The following is a 21,781-nucleotide window of genomic DNA, read 5'->3' as shown; positions in this document are numbered from 1 at the left end:
AAAGCAGCTCCCAGACTACACTCCTCTGGGGGGGGGTACAGTGTGGGACCGGGAAAAAAAACCTCAGCAACATAAGCACATATGAGCACACTTTACAACATAAGAACTCAAAACAACTTGCACCGGGGGACTGGGGAAAGGGGGGTGGAGATGTTCCAGCGCAGACAGGCATCCTCGGCAGCAGCCATTCGGCGCCGCCTTCGGACCCCGCCTGTCGCACTGGGGGGTGAAAGCGGCGAAGGCGTGGGATTGGGGGTTAGGGTGGTGTATTGCATATGTGCAGGGGCGTAGCACCAAATTCTGGGCCCTGTACACTCTTAATGTCAGTGGGCCCCTATCCATGCCAGTGCACGAAGCACGCAGCAAAAACATTTTTCATGGGCCCTCTCCCTACTCGGGCCCTGGGTAGTCAGGTCCCCTTTTCCACCCACTACCACACCCATGCATATGTGCATGTGTGTAAGTGTCCGTGGGTGCGTGTGTGTACATAAGCCTGGAGAGTCGCTTCGTCTAGCCTCCCAATCAGTGCCTCAGTTCGCAGGATGTCATCGCAATAACACAGCAGGTTGCCATGGAGGAGTCAACCATCAACAGGTGTCCGTGAAGGAAGGGAGGGAGGAATAGGACAGAGCGTCTCACTGCAGCGATCTCCTAGGGGGGTTGGAATGCAGATTAGATTATGATTGTTTGGGTTAGGGCGAGTAGTCGCGTTTCAATGGACACGACTTACTCTATTTGTCCATTCTGGTCTTCAAATCCATTCATTCGCCTTTGCAAAGCCGAAAACTTCTCCAAGATGTTTTCCATGTTGCGGTTAATGACCACAGTCTGAGCACAAACAGCTCTGTCCAAGATGTTAACCATGTTGCGATTTATAACCACAGTCAGTGCGCTAATAGCTCTTTCCAAGGTGTTTTCCATGTTGCGGTTTATACCCACAGTCTGAGCGCTAACAGCTCTGCTCACTCCATCAATCACGTCGGGCAGCTTCATGGGGCTTTGGACTGCTGACACCGTCTTCCGAATTTTCCGATACACCAGGACAATGCCTAATCCCAGGGCCGGTTTTTGCTATGGGCAATGTGGGCAGCCGCCCAGGGCGCAATCTATGTGAGGGCGCACGAGCGTCCTCAAAAAAAAAAAAAAAAAAAAAAAACTCAAAACAAAACACACCAGTTTTCTAGACCAGGGGTTCCCAAACTCTTCCATGCCAAGGCCCCCAAACAACATTAGCTTCTGGCCGGGGACCCCATTTGCAAACCTACAGACAATACTACAAAATATGTAAAGATACGTCATCTTTTATAGTGTTTTTTTCTTACTTTTATTCACTATTCAATAACTATTACATTTGTTTAGCATAAGTGCTGCCTCATATTTTCTGATTTTAGTTGACCAGGAGTTCTTAGGTTTCTTTTTGCAGCAGTGTCCTCCACGACAGGGCTGTTGGTCTGTTCCGTCGGTCTCTTTCTTGTCAAAAACCTGTCCATTTTGCGCTAGCTACACGCTAGCTTGAGGAGCAAAGCAGCCTGATAAATGGTGCCACCGCCAGGTCTACACAGATTATGAGGTCATGGACAATGTTTTGACTGGCAGGGAATCAGAAAGATGAGCATGGCAAATAACACTTCGATATCAGAATCAGAATCAGAATCAGAATACTTTATTAATCCTTCAAGGATATGATTATGTTTTATGATAATGATTTAAAAAATAATTAGATTATATTTTCTATTTTTCAAATTTTTTTTCTTATCTTCCCTCCAATTGTCTGAGGCCCCCTTAGCGGCCCCCACTTTGAAAACCACTGTTCGAGACTACCGCTCATTTCCATGTCAAGTTAGTGGAGTGGGCGCCGGGGCGCCCTCATTGTCCGTCAACTTGCTGCTGAGAGTCATACAGGTTGTGTGTGTGTCAGAAGAGGCAAGGGGGAGGGGGGCGAGGGATAGACTGATCCCAGGCCACACAACACAAACTGCTTCCAAATAAATTGCATTTCATTCCTAAAATTAACATAGATCCATATACCTACATGTAATTAATGGGGTTATGTGAAAAATGAAAAAAAATAAATAAAATCTGTGCAGTCGTCTACGGGGGAAGGATGGTTCACCCACGGTGTAAATCTAGCCAGAACCGCCTCTGCCTAATCCAATCAGCCTGTTATCATGGTTCCAAATATGCAAAGATCCTCGATGTCCCCTACGGAAAGAATCGCCAGGCACACGACCCTCCACTTCTCCCAGGAGTCAATCATGTATCCAGCGGCAAACGAACCTGAGCTTCTCGTCGAGAAGATTCTGTCAATTGCGTTGAGAGACCAGTTGACCAATTCCATGATTTTAAATTTGGAGAGCAATGCGGAGAGAGGCTCCCAAAGTTTGAGACAAGACAGGACGAGACATGAGAAGCAAAGCAGGGAAGATAAGGGAGAGGGGAGAGAGAGAGATGCATCCGCCTTAGTTGAGTGCTGGAGAAATATAATATGTTAAATAAAGAATATGTTTGCATGAATAAAAGAAGAAGGAGCTGTGAAACTGGATTTGGGGCAATGTTCATTCAGCTGAAGCAGCTGAGACTTCAGAATTCAACACAAAACAGTTAACTCATCTCATTGTGACTTACCTGGAGCTGCGGCTCCACGTGGACTGACGGGACCCGATCTTCAGTCGATCCTCGCAGCCTTCAGGACCTCCTGAGACACAGTCAAGAGACACAGGGGCCATCTGTGATGTGCAGAGAATAAACCTACCCGACCTGCAGGATCTTGCCTGTTTGTTCTCTGGCCCCAGGAGACCTGCCTCCTTTGGAAATGTTGTGATCGTATTTTAAAAATTTATGTCAAATTAAGGTTCCTCAGCAAAACTCATTCCATTTGCTGCAATACGATGAAAGTTGTGGTCAAACTAAGAGCAAAAAGTGAGTCCAAGTGGCTGTTTTCATCCCGAACAGTACACAAGGGTTAATCTTCCACGCATAAAAAAGTAACCATGTCGACACCCAGCAAAGATTTGCATGTGGCGTTTGTGCTGATCCCTCAGCTCGTAAAGAGAGGTCAGGTTTATTGCGAGCAAAAACACCCAACTGGGACAGGAAGCAGCAGAAATACAGTCCTACTCAGTTTTAATCCTGCAGTCACAAGATACTGCTCATGAACAAACAGATTATTAACCTTTACTCACCTTTACGCCCTCAGTATTCACAACGCACACATCTAGTCCTAATCAGGCATGTTTAGTGAGACAACATGCTGCACTGGAATCAATTTGCCATGACTGTCTTTTATAAACCAAGACGAGTCAAAGTAGATAAAGAGTGTGTTTTTACTGAGATAACATTTCAAGCTGAGACTTACTTTTGCTAAATTAAGTGTGTAAAAACTGCTTTAATCTGTCACAGTGTTGATGGACGGGATCGGCCAGTCGCTCACCTTGCAGAGAACCTGCTTTTAAACATGCAGATGTCAGATAACCTGAGTGAAAGGAAACCTGAAGTGTCATGCAGGAATTCAGGCTATTTTACTGCCACACTGAACAGGTTTTATTCTGACACACACACACACGCACACATTGTCCAAAAACTTTTCTCACTTTTCATCAGTTTCATTTTTTTACCATGTATATATTCTCTTGGTTTCATTTTAAAAAACGTGCCTGCCTTAGTTTCATTACAGTTTCAGTAGAGGCGCAGAGTGAAGGGTGCAGAGCATGTCATTGTTTGGTTGCACAATACAAGAGCAGAGAGGACCCATACAACACACAACAGACATGCTGGGACATGGCAACAAGAATCCCTGTGTCTCCAAACAAAGGAGGGTCCCAATGTGAAATCAGATTGAGATTAGACAAAAAGTAGATTTCACTGAAGAGGAATATATATTGATGGAGTCAGGACAGAGAAACATTCAAGATAAGATGTGATGCTGGATATGATATCATGGTATAGCATGTGTGTACTTAAAATTCCTGCTCTGTTTGTCATTCTCCTGCCCCCAGACGAGCAGGCGGACAACACCTGAACCCCTCCCCTGTTTCCAAGAGGCATAAAAGCAGCTCAATACAGCCTACCCTGCATTCTCTCCTCGTCTCCATCCAGAGCAGGCAAAGATCTCCACCATGTCCTCCTACTCTCGCACCATGAGCTACTCCAGCGGGTCCCGTCTGGGTTCCGGCAGGTCCCCCAGTGTGTACGGTGGTGCCGGAGGAGCCGGGGTCAGAATCTCCAGCATGAGCAGCCCAAGCACCTTCTCCTCCAGTGCCCGTGTAGGTGCATCTGCCTCTGCCTCAGGCTCAGGAGGCTTCAACCTGACCGATGCAATCGACATCTCTGACAACAAGAAGATGGCCATGCAGAACCTGAACGACCGCCTGTCCACCTACCTGGAGAAGGTGCGCAAGCTGGAGGCAGCCAACAACGACCTGGAGCTGAAGATCAGGCAGTTCCTGGAGAACAAGACCAAACCAGCGGGCCACGACTGCACTGCACACAAGGCCATGATCGTCACCCTGCAAGACCAGGTGAGACCAGGCTTTGGTTCTAAGGATATATTTGCTTGTGGCATTGCTACAGATAAGAGCAGAAGCACTAAAGAAATGTGAGGTAATGTCAAAGTACTAAGAAAGATGCCTCCATTGTCTTGACACAATGTTTGCTGGCAACCTGAAACTGAATCCTTCTTTTCCCGACATGAAAAGCCCCTGTGGCATGAGCCGTTGTTTCCTGTAGGAGGGATACAGGTGCAGCCACACCCAAAACACAGCAAGGCTACAGCTCTCTGGTTTTACATGAAGAGTGAAACAACAGCGGGGAATTTGACTTTAATTTGCATGTTTTCATCTTTTATTCAACCAGTCCTACAACTCAAAATCAAAGTACAACTGGGGCAGCTGGTTCCAAAATGAAGTTTCCTTCAAATGTTTGATCTAAAATAGGATAAAACTGCAGCCACGCCTAGTGTCTGAAGCTAGTTTTGTTTTCAGGATTAGAAAAGATCTACAAATGTTTGTCTTTGAATCCTCATCCAGCAACCTTTAGATTTAAAACTTACCGATCTGTACTTCTTCTACTTTCAGCTCTTCATCGCCACCCGCTCAAATGGATCTCTGTACCTGGCAATTGATAACGCCAAGCTGGCTTCAGATGACTTCAGGGTCAAGTAAGTACACTTTTTTGAATGCTTCTTTTATAATTTTGTTTATCAAAATGAGCTCTTCGCCCAGCAATAAGAGTTTCTGACACAGCTACAAACCTTTTGATGGAGTAACTGTACACTGTAAGCTGATCCAACCTTTTCATCTTAATTTTATATTTTCCTGTTGGTTTAAAACATTTTATTTACTCTTATTGACTTTATTTTATGCATGTATAATTTTATTTAACTGCTGTGTTGCTGAACATTCAGTCAGTCCCTAAATACCTAGCATGTTAAATCATCTGTTCACATATGCTACCTTAAGCAGAGCTAAGCAGCAGCTTGACTTGAAAATCCAATGAGCTTAAAAAGTATTACATGGATTCTGAATTCATTCCTAAATTTAACAGCTCAGGGAAAATATTCTGAAAGACAGCTGCAACTGTTGGAAGAGACCATCCACACCAACCCTTTTAGTAAGAGTCACAGTTATAATCCCCATGACCACTAGAGGTCCTGAAAGAATAGATATGAACTGAAGACGGTCTCTCTGCAACTTAACTGTTTTGGCTGATGCAATCGTTGTTGCTGGCTGGTGTGCAGGTATGAGAACGAGCTGGCCATGCGCCAAAGCGTGGAGGCCGACATCACCGGGCTGAAGAGGGTCCTGGATGAGCTGACGCTGGGAAGATCTGACCTGGAGATGCAGATCGAAGCTCTGAAGGAGGAGCTGATCTATCTCAAGAGGAACCACGAGGAGGTGAGCGTGAAACTATGGTTAAAAGAAGGATGGCATTAATCAAAGCTGATGTACCATAACAGAAACCAGGGGACGTTCTGATGTCACACTTTGACAAAACATAAAACGTCAATCTTGATGTGTCCTCCAACAGGACCTTCTGGCTCTGAGGTCCCAGATGAGCGGTCAGGTGAACGTGGAGGTGGACGCCGCTCCTCAGCAGGATCTGTCCGTCGTCATGGCCGGAATCAGAGAACACTACGAGACCGTCGCCACCAAGAACCGCAGAGACCTGGAGGCATGGTTCCAGGCCAAGGTGAGTCCTTGATAAAAAATTCAACTATCACAACTTAAGAGAGTGTAGCACCTACCTTTAAAGGTGACAGAGAATGAAAAAACGTTTTTACCTTGTCTTAGTTGAATAACGGTAGTCTGCCCGCATTCACGAACATACGAAAAGTGCTAGACATTCTGAACATCTCCGTTTCATAGAAATTCCTCTTTTAGAAATGTCAGCCAGAAAATGGCCCAATCTGAACAACGGATACATATTACTTAAATGCATCTCACTGCCCCCCCACTCTCATTCAATTCCCTCCCCTTCAAAATAATTTGCATACATCCGCCCTCTCGCCTCCAACGGGAAGTACATTGCAGCAGTGCTTGCGGAGTTCAAGGCGAAATGGCGAGTCGCGTTCCGAGGTGTGCTCTTCCAGGCTGTGCAAGCGGTGTGCAAACTTTCCATTACATTCCCACCGAAAGAAATGCACGAGATGCGTGGCTGCTGTTCATTTATAATCGGATTCCAACTACATTCAACCACAGACTGCTACTTCGTTTGTGAACGGCAGTCTATGGCGAAAGATAAATTATTTTCTGGTCCCGATCGACTTGTGCCTTGGATTATACATATGTTGTTTTTCAGAATAAAAAATGATTTTATATGTCAAGAATGTCACAGTTTGTCGCAAGATAGTTAAGTAAAACGCTATGGAAAATACGTAATTAAACGAACTACAAGTCCCGCATGCTGGCGCGTACAGAACCGACCAAAACTCCCTTCGGTAAGTAGAGGGGCGGGACTTCGGCTCTCTATAGCGAAGTTTACATTCTTTTGAGTGGCAGCAAATGCAGCCAATCAGCGTCAAGTGCTTGCATTTCATAATGAGGTTGCCAGTTAAGCCCGAAGGGGCGCCAAATAGGTGCAAAACCACGCGTTTAAAATCCCCCACCCTAATATAGCTTTCTGAGAGAGGTTTTTAGGAAGCTTCTAAGGCATTACAGACCCAACCAAAATTTTGTTGTCTGCATATCACATCACAGATCAAGGATAAATACCCCGTTCAATCATTCTATGTCACCTTTAATGACTACAACCCAACTTCAAAAATATCTAGGGAAGTTCATTAACTCAGTGAGTTAAATGTACAAATAAGTAAAACTTGATGAAACAAGTTTCATCAAGTGTCAGATGTTCTGACTTCTTCCTGTTTTTCTAGTCTGATGATCTCAACAAGGAGGTTGCTGTGAGCACAGAGACTCTTCAGTCGTCACGCTCTGAGATCACAGAGGTCAAACGCTCAATGCAGAGTCTGGAGATTGAGCTCCAAGCACAGCTCAGCATGGTGAGTTTCTACAACTTCCTGGACAGTTTTCTTCAGTGACAGATTCTCTGAATATACTAATCCAGTTTCTTCCCCACCTCAGAAAGCGTCTTTGGAAGGAACCCTTGCTGACACCCAGGGCAGCTTCGCCAGCATGCTGTCAGGTTACCAAAGGCAGGTGACTGCTCTGGAGGAGCAGCTGGCTCAGCTGAGGGCCGACCTCGAGCGTCAAGGACAAGACTACCGGGTGCTGCTGGACACCAAGACCAGGCTGGAGATAGAGATTGCCGAGTACAGGAGGCTGCTGGATGGAGAGCTGACAAGGTGAGCTGACTAGTCCAAACTAGGATAATACTGTGATCAATCAAAAATTAGGAATCAGCTACTAAGCATGGTATATTCAAATGTATCCACTTCTTATTACTGAAATTACACAGATGATGAATAACTGTGGATTTTCTTTTAACAGCACCAGCACATCTACCACCACTACAACCCGTAAAGTGGTGATTGTCACCCAGGAGATCAGCACAGACGGAACGGTCATCTCGGAAAACTAAGTAGATGACGTCAGACGACAAACACCCGTCAACATGTCGCCAACCGTTCTCAGAATTAAACAAATAAAACATTTCTGAAGAACTGCCCATCACGTGTGTTTGATGTTTCATTATCATTTTATAAACTGGTATTTTAATCATGAACCAGAATAAGAACCACTGCAGTCCCAGGTGGTTAAACCTAACTATATGAAGTTACTAAATATATTCCTTTAATAAAAGTCATTAATGTAAGATATTTCTGATTGTCCTGAAACACAACGGTACACACTGTTAAATGAGTAAAACTTGCTTTCAGCGGGACGTTTCCTCGAAGTGAATTTATAGAGACAAACAAATTTATCAGAGATGGAAAGGGCCAGAAACTATCCCAGCGGGCACTGGGCTGGAATGCAAGAAACATCCTGGACAAGTCAAATAACCCTTCAACCTAACAATAACCTAACAAGCATGTCTTTGGACTGCAGAAGGAAGTTGAAACTCAATTTAAGTGGACAAAAGAGAAAAAGTAGTAGGAATTCAATGTTTTATTCTGAAATGTAAACCATTTAAACATCAGTACCTAAACCCACAGAGTCTGACTGGATGTCTGCTGCTGCTGCTTCTGAGTGGACTGGCAGGATGGGTGTATTGTGACGACCCGGGGGCCCCACGTAAAACATACTTTAATTTAACAAACTGTCTCTATCCACATGATACATTTAGGAAATAATCAGCATGCAAAACCATGGACAATTTTAAATGTCACCCAAGTATGAGATTTTATTCGCTGATTTGGTTTATTTCCACTCTCTCGGTTGTCAACAGGTCCCAACTCAGATCTGAGGGGTCTCAAGAAAATTAAAGAAAAATCTTTTTTGCAGCGTGAATCTACATATTTTTATGTTTTACTTATCTAAGATCTTAAACTAACTACGATAATGAGCAGTTTTGCTTGGTTGGTTCTCTCATTACAATACTGTGAATATAAGAATAAGAATTATAAGAATAAGAAAATCTTTAATTAGTCCCGCAATAGGGAAATTACAATAGTGGGGGGAGGAAAAGGGGAAGAAAAACAAGAGGAGAGGGGAGGAGAAAAAAAGCAGCTCCCAGACTACACTCCTCTGGGGGGGGTACAGTGTGGGACCGGGAAAAAAAACCTCAGCAACATAAGCACATATGAGCACACTTTACAACATAAGAACTCAAAACAACTTGCACCGGGGGACTGGGGAAAGGGGGGTGGAGATGTTCCAGCGCAGACAGGCATCCTCGGCAGCAGCCATTCGGCGCCGCCTTCGGACCCCGCCTGTCGCACTTGGGGGTGAAAGCGGCGAAGGCGTGGGATTGGGGGTTAGGGAGGTGTATTGCATATGTAAGACATTATTTAATGACAGTTCAGTTGTGTAATTTACAGATAATTGGTTAATATATTTTGTTTTATTTCGTTCTCATGCATTATGTACAAGTATGTGGCTAAAGTTCAGAGAAGAAGAGCGACTTCCGTTTTTTTTGGGGGGGGGGGACTGGAAGGAGAACAGGTTTTTGTTTTTGGCTTGGTTGTTTGGTTTGAAAACGGTCGGCACTAAAAAGTTATGAGAAAGAGCTCCTGTGTCTGTTTTTCCTAAAGAGTACACACTGTACCCACGACGCTTACACATTCGTGCAGGGGCGTAGCACCAAATTCTGGGCCCTGTACACTCTTAATGTCAGTGGGCCCCTATCCATGCCAGTGCACGAAGCACGCAGCAAAAACATTTTTCATGGGCCCTCTCCCTACTCGGACCCTGGGTAGTCAGGTCCCCTTTTCCACCCACTACCACGCCCATGCATATGTGCATGTGTGTAAGTGTCCGTGGGTGCGTGTGTAGCAGGAGACATATGCCAGCTGTCATTTAGTGCTGCTATGTGCATTTAGTGCCACTGGGGGGCCAGTATAAAAGCCACCACCCTTCACTGGCTATTCCTCTTGCGCCTCTGTCGTCACTGGTGCGTCACTTCCGGCTCGTAGGTAGGCTCGACAGGTATGGTTGCCCGCTGCTTCACCACACTGGTTGCTCTGTCCTTTCTCTGTGCTCACGGCGTTTGTGTTCATTTGTAGGGCAGCTGCTCATGTGCTGCTCCTTGTGTCCCCTATGTGCGGCGTGGTTTGTGCGTGGTAAGTGTCCTCCCTTTCTCGTCAGTGTTGATGCTGTCTGAGTCCTAACGCTAGTGTGGTCACAGGTAAATGCCAGTAGTGCCGGTCTTCTTCTCCCTCCCTCCTCCTGTGCGAATGGGTGTATCAGCAAACGGGTATGTGTGCAAGTATAGCAACCAACCGCAATAATTACCGTTAAACGTAGGGACGCTAATGGTATGTTTTCTGTTATTAGGTGTAACGTGCGATCAGCTGATTGGGGACGCTGCTGCTTTGTCCTGTGCTAAACTTTTGAGACTCTGCTGCTTTGCTCTGTTCTGCCTGGACTTTTAATTGTTTTATTGTGCTTGGTCTCGACGCTGCTTGTGCGGGACGGTCTCCACGCTGCTTGATTGCGTGGCTGCTCCGCTCTGCTCGGCCTCACCTGGCGGTCACCGCGGCCTGACGTCTGCGGCCCACGCCCCAGAACAACTTCGTCCAACTCAAGCCTGGGTGTTTTAACTAGGGCCTGGCCCCCATGTGTGCGTGTGTGTTTAAGTGTTGGGTTATTTAAGTTATTTGGTTATTTTGAATTGATTACTTATTTAAAGTGGTTTTGTTTTCTTTAGTTTATTTTCCATTTCTTAAAGTAGGCTCTGTTGATATTGGTTAAGATTATTTGCCCTTTTTGTTTTGTGATTGGTTTATTAATCTGTTTATTTCTCTTTTTAGTTGCTGGAGACTGGTGGTGGCGGTGCTGGTGCCCGGGTGGTGGTATCCCTGTCTGCTGTGTCTGGGGAAGCGGGCTTCACTTCACTGAGTGTGTGTCACGAATTTCGGGTGTTTTTGAGTTGCGTTTTTCCTTTTGTTGATTCCCCCCCTGCACCAAGCCCCTGTCCATACACTCAGCTCCAGCCCCTTTTTGTTTGATTTCCTTATTTTGATTTCCTTTGGTATGAATGAAACTGAAATATTTTAAACAAGTCCTTTAACAATAAAGTTGTACAGTTTTCTATAAATACCTGAACGACGTCTCATGCCTTACTGAGTAAACTTACCTGTGTGCTTTCCAGACTAATTCTCTGGGCGAAATTTCCAGGGTGGCGTTGTCGGTTTCTTTCTCTAATTTGGTTATCGGTTTAATTTCTCTTTTGTACATAAGCCTGGAGAGTCGCTTCGTCTAGCCTCCCAATCAGTGCCTCAGTTCGCAGGATGTCATCGCGATAACACAGCAGGTTGCCATGGAGGCGTCCCTGATCGGGTCCCAGACGGAGTCAACCATCAACAGGTGTCCGTGAAGAAAGGGAGGGAGGAATAGGACAGAGCGTCTCACTGCAGCGATCTCCTGGGGGGGTTGTTCCAGCAGCGGCTTATGATTATGATTGTTTGGGTTAGGGCTCCAGGGTTAGGTGTGTATCCAGCGGCAAACGAACCTGAGCTTCTCGTCGAGAAGATTCTGTCAATTGCGTTGAGAGACCTGTTGACCAATTCCATGATTTTAAATTTTTAGAGAGCAACTTGAATGAGGCTCCCAAAGTTTGAGACAAGACAGGACGAGACATGAGAAGCAAAGCAGGGAAGATAAGGGAGAGGGGAGAGAGAGTGAGATGCATCCGCCTTCGTTGAGTGCTGGAGAAATATAACCTGTTAAATAAAGAATATGTTTGCATGAATAAAAGAAGAAGGAGCTGTGAAACTGGATTTGGGGCAATGTTCATTCAGCTGAAGCAGTGGAGACTTCAGAATTCAACACAAAACAGTTAACTCATCTCATTGTGACTTACCTGGAGCTGCGGCTCCACGTGGACTGACGGGACCCGATCTTCAGTCGATCCTCGCAGCCTTCAGGACCTCCTGAGACACAGTCTGGAGACACAGGGGCCATCTGTGATGTGCAGAGAATAAACCTACCCGACCTGCAGGATCTCACCTGTTTGCTCTCTGGCCCCAGGAGACCTGCCTCCTTTGGAAATGTTGTGATCGTATTTTAAAAATTTATGTCAAATTAAGGTTCCTCAGCAAAAATCATTCCATTTGCTGCAATACGATGAAAGTTGTGGTCAAACTAAGAGCAAAAAGTGAGTCCAAGTGGCTGTTTTCATCCCGAACAGTACACAAGGGTTAATCTTCCACGCATAAAAAAGTAACCATGTCGACACCCAGCAAAGATTTGCATGTGGCGTTTGTGCTGATCCCCCAGCTCGTAAAAAGAGGTCAGGTTTATTGCGAGCAAAAACACCCAACTGGGGCAGGAAGCAGCAGAAATACCAGTCCTACTCAGTTTTAATCCTGCAGTCACAAGATACTGCTCATGAACAAACAGATTATTAACCTTTACTCACCTTTACGCCCTCAGTATTCACAACGCACACATCTAGTCCTAATCAGGCATGTTTAGTGAGACAACATGCTGCACTGGAATCAATTTGCCATGACTGTTTTTTATAAACTAAGACGAGTCAAAGTAGATAAAGAGTGTGTTTTTACTGAGATAACATTTCAAGCTGAGACTTACTTTTGCTAAATTAAGTGTGTAAAAACTGCTTTAATCTGTCACAGTGTTGATGGACGGGATCGGCCAGTCGCTCACCTTGAAAAGAACCTGCTTTTATACGTGCATGGAGTCAGGACAGAGAAATATTCAAGATAAGATGTGATGCTGGATATGATATCATGGTATTGCATGTGTGTACTTAAAATTCCTGCTCTGTTTGTCATTCTCCTGCCCCGAGGCGAGCAGGCGGACAACACCTGAACTCCTCCCCTGTTTCCAGGACGCATAAAAGCAGCTTAATACAGCCTACCCTGCATTCTCTCCTCGTCTCCATCCAGAGCAGGCAAAGATCTCCACCATGTCCTCCTACTCTCGCACCATGAGCTACTCCAGCGGGGCCCGTCTGGGTTCCGGCAGGTCCCCCAGCGTGTACGGTGGTGCCGGAGGAGCCGGGGTCAGAATCTCCAGCATGAGCAGCCCAAGCACCTTCTCCTCCAGTGCCCGTGTAGGTGCATCTGCCTCTGCCTCAGGCTCAGGAGGCTTCAACCTGTCCGATGCCATCGACATCTCTGACAACAAGAAGATGGCCATGCAGAACCTGAACCACCGCTTGTCCACCTACCTGGAGAAAGTGCGCAAGCTGGAGGCAGCCAACACCGACCTGGAGCTGAAGATCAGGCAGTTCCTGGAGAACAAGACCAAACCAGAGGGCCACGACTGCACTGCACACAAGGCCATGATCGTCACCCTGCAAGACCAGGTGAGGCCAGGCTTTGGTTCTAAGGATATATTAGCTTGTGGCATTGCAATAGATAAGAGCAGAAGCACAAAAGAAATGTGAGGTAATGTCAAAGTACTAAGAAAGATGCCTCCATTGTCTTGAAACAATGTTTGCTTGCAACCTGAAACTGAATCCGTGTTTTCCCAACATGAAAAGCCCCTGTGGCATGAGCCGTTGTTTCCTGTAGGAGGGATACAGGTGCAGCCACACTCAAAACACAGCAAGGCTACAGCTCTCTGGTTTTACATGAAGAGTGAAACAACAACGGGCATTTGACTTTAATTTGCATGTTTTCATCATTTATTCAACCAGTCCTACAACTCAAAATCAAAGAACAACTGGGGCAGCTGGTTCCGAAATAAAGTTTCCTTCAAATGTTTGATCTAAAATAGGATAAAACTGCAGCCACGCCTAGTGTCTGAAGCTAGTTTTGTTTTCAGGATTAGAAAAGATCTACAAATATTTGTCTTTGAATCCTCATCCAGCAACCAACCAACTTACTGATCTGTACTTCTTCTACTTTCAGCTCTTCATCGCTACCCGCTCAAATGGATCTCTGTACCTGGCAATTGATAACTCCAAGCTGGCTTCAGATGACTTCAGGGTCAAGTAAATACACTTTTTTGAATGCTTCTTTTATAATTTTGTTTATCAAAATGAGCTCTTCGCCCAGCAATAAGAGTTTCTGACACAGCTACAAACCTTTTGATGGAGTAACTGTACACTGTAAGCTGATCCAACCTTTTCATCTTAATTTTACATTTTCCTGTTGGTTTAAAACATTTTATTTACTCTTATTGACTTTATTTTATGCATGTATAATTTTATTTAACTGCTGTGTTGCTGAACATTCAGTCAGTCCCTAAATACCTACCATTTTAAATCATCTGTTCACATATGCTACCTTAAGCAGAGCTAAGCAGCAGCTTGACTTGAAAATCCAATGAGCTTAAAAAGTATTACATGGATTCTGAATTCATTCCTAAATTTAACAGCTCAGGGAAAATATTCTGAAAGACAGCTGCAACTGTTGGAAGAGACCATCCACACCAACCCTTTTGTTAAGAGTCACAGTTATAATCCCCATGACCACTAGAGGTCCTGAAAGAATAGATATGAACTAAAGACGGTCTCTCTGCAACTTAACTGTTTTGGCTGATGCAATCGTTGTTGCTGACTGGTGTGCAGGTATGAGAATGAGCTGGCCATGCGCCAAAGCGTGGAGGCCGACATCACCGGGCTGAAGAGGGTCCTGGATGAGCTGACGCTGGGAAGATCTGACCTGGAGATGCAGATCGAATCTCTGAAGGAGGAGCTGATCTATCTCAAGAGGAACCACGAGGAGGTGAGCGTGAAACTATGGTTAAAAGAAGGTGATGTACGATAACAGAAACCAGGGGACGTTCTGATGTCACACTTTGACAAAACAAAAAATGTCAATCTTGATGTGTCCTCCAACAGGACCTTCTGGCTCTGAGGTCCCAGATGAGCGGTCAGGTGAATGTGGAGGTGGACGCCGCTCCTCAACAGGACCTGTCCGCCATCATGGCCGGAATGAGAGAACACTACGAGACCATCACCACCAAGAACGGCGGAGACCTGGAGGCATGGTTCCAGGCCAAGGTGAGTCCTTGATACAAAATACAACTACTACAACTTAAGAGAGTGTAGTACCTATCTTTAATGACTACAACCTAACTTCAAAAATATCTAGAGAAGTTCATTAACTCAGTGAGTTAAATGTACAAATAAGTAAAGTTTGATGAAACATAAGTCAGGAACAGTATAGTGTCATCTTCATAGGTGTTTATTTATGAGCAGACAGATGTTCTGACTTCTTCCTGTTTTTCTAGTCTGATGATCTCAACAAGGACGTTGCTGTGAGCACAGAGACTCTTCAGTCGTCACGCTCTGAGGTCACAGAGGTCAAACGTTCAATGCAGAGTCTGGAGATTGAGCTCCAAGCACAGCTCAGCATGGTGAGTTTCTACAACTTCCTGGACAGTTTTCTTCAGTGACAGATTCTCTGAATATACTAATGCAGTTTCTTCCCCACCTCAGAAAGCGTCTTTGGAAGGAACCCTTGCTGACACCCAGGGCAGGTTCGCCAGCATGCTGTCAGGTTACCAAAGGCAGGTGACTGCTCTGGAGGAGCAGCTGGCTCAGCTGAAGGCCGACCTCGAGCGTCAAGGACAAGACTACCGGGTGCTGCTGGACACCAAGACCAGGCTGGAGATAGAGATTGCCGAGTACAGGAGGCTGCTGGATGGAGAGCTGACAAGGTGAGCTGACTAGTCCAAACAAGGATAATACTGTGATCAATCAAAAATTAGGAATCAGCTACTAAGCATGGTATATTCAAATGTATCCACTTCTTATTACTGAAATTACACAGATGATGAATAACTGTGGATTTTCTTTTCCCAGCACCAGCACATCTGCCACCACTACAGCCCGTAAAGTGGTGATTGTCACCCAGGAGATCAGCGCAGACGGAACGGTCATCTCAGAAAATAAGTAGATGACGTCAGACGACAAACACCCGTCAACACGTCGCCAACCGTACTCAGAATTAAACAAATAAAACATTTCTGAAGAACTGTCCACACATGTGTTTGATGTTTCATTGTCATTTTATAAACTGGTATTTTAATCATGAACCACAATAAGAACCACTGCAGTCCCAGGTGGTTAAACCTAAATATATGAAGTTACTAAATATATTCCTTTAATAAAAGTCATTAATGTAAGATATTTCTGATTGTCCTGAAACACAACGATACACACTGTTAAATGAGTAAATCTATAAAGCTGCTTTCAGAGGGACGTTTCCTCGACGTGAAGAGACAAACTAATTTATCAGAGATCAGATCGATCACTGTGTTGGGTAAGAAAGGGCTGGAAACTGTCCCAGCAGGACCTGGGCTGGAAGCAAGAAACATCCTGGACAAGTCAAACAATACTTCAACCTAACAGTAACATAACAAGCATGTCTTTGAACTGCGGAAGGAAGTTGAAACTCAATTTAAGTGGACAAAAGAGAAAAAGCAGTAGGAATTCAATGTTTTATTCTGAAATGTAAACCATTTAAACATCAGTACCTAAACCCACAGAGTCTGACTGGATGTCTGCTGCTGCTGCTTCTGAGTGGACTGGCAGGACGACCCGGGGGCCCCACGTAAAACATACTTTAATTTAAAAAAAACTGTCTCTATCCACATGAGACATTTAGGAAATGAATGCAGTATGAGCCAAGTATGAGATTTTATTCGCTGATTTGGTTTATTTCCACTCTCTCAATTGTCAACAAGTCACAACTCAGATCTGAGGGGTTTCAAGAAAATTAAGGAAAAATCTTTTTTGCAGCATGAATCTACATATTTTTACATATTTTCTTACTTATCTAAGATCTTAAACTAACTACAATAATGAGCAGTTTAGCTCTGTTGGTTCTCTCATTACAATACTGTGAATATGTTTGCATTAATAAAAGAAGAAGGAGCTGTGAAACTGGATTTGGGGCAATGTTCATTCAGCTGAAGCAGTTAAGGCTTCAGAATTCAACAGAAAACAGTTAACTCATCTCATTGTGACTAACCTGGAGCTGCGGCTCCATGTGGCCTGACGGGACCCGATCTTCAGTTGATCCTCATAGCCTTCAGGACCTCCTGAGACACAGTCTAGAGACACAGGGGCCATCTGTGATGGAGAGAATAAACCTACCCAACCTGCAGGATCTCACCTGTTTGCTCTCCGGCCCCAGGAGACCTGCCTCCTTTGGAGAGATAACAGGAGCCAACGTCAAAGCAGCTCTTCACTCGCTGCTCTCAGCTGACGACCACCAGCCATGACCTCCTTCTCCACCCACAGCAGCTACATGGTCTCCCCCATGAGGAGCTCCATCATGACGGCCCCCTCCGTCCCCTCTGCTCGCCGGGTGGGTGCTGCTGGCAGCGTGTACGGAGGAGCTGGAGGATCTGGAGTCCGTGTCTCCAAGGCCTCCAGCTCAAACTGGATGGAAAACACAGACATGAGTGGGAAGGCCACCATGCAGAATCTGAACAACCGTCTAGGCTCCTACCTGGAGAAGGTGCGCAGACTGGAGGTGGCCAACGCCGAGCTGGAGCGGAAGATCAGGCAGTACCTGGAGAAAAGAGCCCATTCAAAGGAACAGGACTTCACCGGCTTCAAAGTCCGCATCAAGGAGCTGCAGGAGCAGGTGAGGTTACTCCAGGTAGCACACTTTCACAGACAGGTGTCCACCAGTCCAGTCCCCTAAGTTACAGATCAGACAGGTTGTGTCTTTTCTTACTGGAGAGAGTTTGTCTGCACATAAAATACGAAACAACAGAAAAAAGGTTTGGGATCAAAAGAACACCTCAGCATCAGAGATGATGAATACGTCAATCACTGATACATAAGATTAGATTTGATCAAAGAAGAAGCTAAATTAGACATAAAAATACAACACAACATACATTTGGTGGATAATTAAAGCTATAGACTTTAGGACTATTTCCATCTCACCAAGTTAAACTCGGGGGTTTGTTGTATTTTTGTGCTTTTATAAAACAAAGATGACTTTATTCAAGGGTTTTAATGTTTTTTTAAAATTAAACCTTAAGTTTCTCCTTAAAGACACAAAGACACCGTGCTCATGTTGTGTTGTATTTAATTGTCGCTTCCTTGCAGGGAAGTGAGTCAGTGATCGCAGAGCCAATATTTGCAGTGGACTATGTTTGAGATGCAAACGATCAGTCATCATCGGAGGATGGAAACAGTGTAGAGCAGAAAAACTGGTATCAGTGTCAACAGTTGGTGTCAACTGTGAGTCATGAGACCAATGATACACAGCGCTTCAAGATTTTGTTTTTTTAAGTGTAATAACGCTGGAGTTCGAAGTACTGAATTTAATGTTTAATTTAATTTAATATATAAGTAGTATATTTAAACACTTCCACCATATGGATTCCACCTGCCAGTGAAAACCCCGTTTTTATTTTTCAATTAAAATTTGCAGGTTTTGGAGCCACCTGGTGGCCACAAGGCACCAAACTCATTTTTGTGTTGTTTTTATATATTAAATTTTACCTAATTTTAATCTAATAAACCCAAACAGCTGTTCAAACAGTAATGTTTGTCTTTCCTCCTCTGCTCAGATTAGCGCTGCTACTTGTGAAAACGCTGCCCTCATCCTCACCATTGACAACACCAAACTGGCCACCGATGACTTCAGAGCCAAGTGAGTGAATTTATTGGTAGTGGTCCACACAGGAAGAGGAGTGACCCCTTTAAATCCACTGTTTTGTGAGCTTGTCCTTTTAAAGTAACGTTTAGGTGAGGTCGTGAAATTCAATTTCAGGTTCGAGAGTGAGCTGGCCATGCGTCAGTCGGAGGAGGCCGACATCAGCGGAATAAGGAAAGTCTTGGACCAGGAGCCTCAAAGGCAGACCCACCTGGAGCTGCAACTGGAGGGTCTGAAGGAGGAGCTGATGCTGCTGAGGCACAACCACAAGGAGGTGAGACCCAGAACCAGACAGACCCAGAACAAGGAAGTGAAAAAGGCAGCACTGTAACCATGTCCTCCTGCAGGACCTGCTGGCTCTCAGGACTCAGATGGGAGGTGAGGTGAACGTGGAGGTGGACGCCGCGCCTCAGCAGGACCTGTCCACCATCATGGCCAGAATCAGACAACACTACGAGAATGTCACCACCAAGAACCGCAAAGACCTGGAGGCATGGTTGCAGGCCAAAGTGAGAACACACAGACCAGAACATGCTCACTGCTGCCCCCTACAGACAAACACCACAACCACAGCCAACCCACTACTTTTGTCACTGTTTCTACATTTTACTGCTGTGTTTTAAGTTTTCTAAACATTTTTATTGTTAAGCTGAAAATTATTATTTTTTGGTCAGTTATATTTTGTAAATTTATTTTTTTAGTTTTAGTTTGTACATTTTAGGACTTGTTGTTTTGATTAGCTGGAAATTGTAACTTTTCTTTGGTTAGTTTTTCATTTTTAAGTAAAAGAATGTGCTTTTTTTCTTTTTTTTAACATTTAAAGCAGAGTTAGATTTATACTCTACCTTTGTTGTAGAGCTGCTTATATTATTTTTTTTATATTGTAATATTTTAGCCTCTTCACTCCTCATCCATCTGATCAATCCCTGTCTCATTATCTGAGACTGAAGTCCTGATATGGGACCAACAACAACATTAATACCTCCCATCCACAGGTGACGGATCTGGACAAAGTCCAGGAAGCAAGCACAGAGACTCTGCAGGCGTCCAAGTCTGAGGTTGGGCAGATCAGACGAACTCTTCAAAGTCTGGAGATCAAACTGCAGGCCCAGATCAGCAAGGTGAGAGAAAATGTGATTAGTGATCAATTAATTCTTCTGCATTCAATAAAATATAAAAATAAACATTTAAAACAGAACAGACTCTTCCAACAAGACATTTTAAAACACCTACTTTTCATATAAATTTTTCAATAGGTATTTTCGTGTTTTAGAATATTTTGTGTTCATTTCTTTTATTAGAATTAATATTTTTAGCTAAGATAGAAATATCTTGTTAATGATCAGTCTGCTGCTTTGCTGTTAAAATACTGTGAAAGCTGTGAAGAGAGAACTAATTACTTTAGCTTTAGAGTGTCGGCTGGTTTTAATCTGTCGTGTATCATGGGCTCTAACCACACCGACCCCAGGCCCCTGGGATAGGATATTCACCTACATGCTGATTCTGTCCTCCATCTTCCAAAAAGAAAGGAGCTCTGGGGGCTACTCTGGATGAAACTACCAGACGCTACGCAGCCATGCTGGCTGGGTACCAGGAGCAGGTGATGTGTCTAGAAGAGCACCTGTCTCAGCTGAGGGCCGACCTGGGCCGGCAGGGCCATGACTACAAGGGGCTGCTGGACATCAAGACCAGGCTGGAGATGGAGATCGCCGAGTACAGGAGGCTGCTGGAAAGAGAGGCCACCAACAGGCAAGACCGACACAGATTCAATCAATGAACCTGAAGATAGCAGGTCACGTAGCGACTTAGCTGTTCTGTCTTCTGATTGGCTTACAGCGTCTGCACTTTGTCCTCCAACACCACTACAACCAGGCAGGTGGTGACAGTGCTGGAAGAGATGAGTGATGGGAAAGTGATTTCCTCCTCGTCCTTTTTGTCGTCCTCGTCGTCCTCCTCCTCCTCCTCCAGCTGAACAGCTGCAGACGACCACAGGTGTGTGTGTCCATCATTAAAACACAAAATTAACTTACTTGTTCATTCGGCACCTTCAAATTAAGAACAAATATGTACAATAAAACCAGTAAATGCACAGACAAAATTAGTTCATTATTGTGTTTGTTAATTTTTTATTTATAATATTCTGAGGGGTCGTCAAGTGTGTTGAAAAAGAAGAGAAACAAAGTAAAATGTAGTTTAATTCAGTATAACTCTGAGGTTCCTTAATAATTACTAAACTAACATGAAAAAGTTAAAAGTTTAAGTTAAATAACATGTTAAATTATCAATTATCATTACTAGTTTTTATTTTTGATACTTTAGGTGCATTTTGTTATAAATAAATTTCTATTTTTATTTTATTTTGAATGCAGGAAGTATTTGTAGAGATTTTACTAAATTTGAAGATTAAAGTGACTAAATCTGTGTACGAAAGAAAAGAAACCAGATAATATAATGAACTGATCATTTTCTTTCTTGTTTGTTTCAGCAACAGCATCAAAGCCACCAAGACAACACCAGTTAAAAGCAGTTTGACCAAACCAGGACCAGAACCAGATCCAGTAAATCGAATCTGACAGAGTGGTTTTAATAAAAAATGAAGATATATACTCTGTGATTCCTGAGGTTGTAGTTTACTCCTGAAATGTATAATTACTCATTCATTAAATGATGAGGAAACTGTTTATATTTGATTATGTCTGACAGAATATTCAATAAAACACTGTTGGCTTCATAGTAGAGCTCAAACTAAGAACATGACCAGCAGAGGGCAGCATCTGGGTTAAAAACAAGAAAAACAAAACATTGAAGAGCACATAGGAAGAAAAAAATGACTCATAAATACATTAAGTTACATTGTCTTATGAGTCATCTTCAACTGCCACCAGCTAAGTGTTAACTTCAAATCTTGTGATTGGTACGACTAATAGAACTCTGCAGATCTCTGTTTAACGTATAGACCATAAGTAGACGACTGCTCGTGTTCTGTTCTTCACCCTCTTTCAGTTGGACATAAAGTAATGAAACTACATTAAAACTTTAATCCGAACGGGTTTACATCAGTATAGAAAGAACTATGTGGAGATACACAGCACAAAGCTTAGGAGTTCAGAAGTAACTGGACACCTGGAT

The 21,781-nt window shown here is 44.1% G+C and overlaps 2 protein-coding genes across 2 annotated transcripts; both read left to right on the top strand.

Annotated features, from left to right (window-relative positions):
- Nucleotides 1-4,115: 4,115 nt before the first annotated feature.
- Nucleotides 4,116-15,970, top strand: LOC311506158 (uncharacterized protein; the record flags this gene model as incomplete). Its single annotated transcript, XM_084570038.1, has 14 exons — nucleotides 4,116-4,517; nucleotides 5,073-5,155; nucleotides 5,735-5,891; nucleotides 6,025-6,186; nucleotides 7,370-7,495; nucleotides 7,578-7,798; nucleotides 7,944-8,031; nucleotides 12,922-13,386; nucleotides 13,934-14,016; nucleotides 14,596-14,752; nucleotides 14,869-15,030; nucleotides 15,261-15,386; nucleotides 15,469-15,689; nucleotides 15,835-15,970. The coding sequence occupies 14 exons, from the start codon at nucleotides 4,116-4,118 to the stop codon at nucleotides 15,926-15,928; spliced, it is 2,547 nt and encodes an 848-aa protein (XP_084426164.1). The 3' UTR covers nucleotides 15,929-15,970.
- A 1,010-nt stretch (nucleotides 15,971-16,980) lies between these two features.
- Nucleotides 16,981-20,546, top strand: LOC311506490 (keratin, type I cytoskeletal 13-like). The gene is made up of 6 exons (XM_084570467.1): nucleotides 16,981-17,626; nucleotides 18,567-18,649; nucleotides 18,770-18,926; nucleotides 19,000-19,161; nucleotides 19,648-19,773; nucleotides 20,178-20,546. Exons 1-6 carry the CDS (start codon nucleotides 17,255-17,257, stop codon nucleotides 20,427-20,429), a joined length of 1,152 nt encoding a protein of 383 aa, XP_084426593.1. The 5' UTR covers nucleotides 16,981-17,254; the 3' UTR covers nucleotides 20,430-20,546.
- Nucleotides 20,547-21,781: the final 1,235 nt, after the last annotated feature.

This window comes from Chelon labrosus (genome assembly GCF_963514085.1).
Source record: "Chelon labrosus genome assembly, chromosome: 21".
Taxonomy (NCBI): Eukaryota; Metazoa; Chordata; class Actinopteri; order Mugiliformes; family Mugilidae; genus Chelon; species Chelon labrosus.
Note: the sequence above shows the minus strand (reverse complement) of the source record. Positions and strands in the feature narration are given on the sequence as shown.

What these genes read in the sequence shown, in the direction of transcription:
- LOC311506490 (XM_084570467.1), top strand. Translation starts at nt 17,255, where the DNA reads ATGACCTCCTTCTCCACCCACAGCAGCTACATGGTCTCCCCCATGAGG. An exon ending in TGAGGCACAACCACAAGGAG is followed by an intron (nt 18,927 to 18,999) that starts GTGAGACCCAGA and finishes GTCCTCCTGCAG; the next exon opens with GACCTGCTGGCTCTCAGGAC. An exon ending in TGCAGGCCCAGATCAGCAAG is followed by an intron (nt 19,774 to 20,177) that starts GTGAGAGAAAAT and finishes TCTTCCAAAAAG; the next exon opens with AAAGGAGCTCTGGGGGCTAC.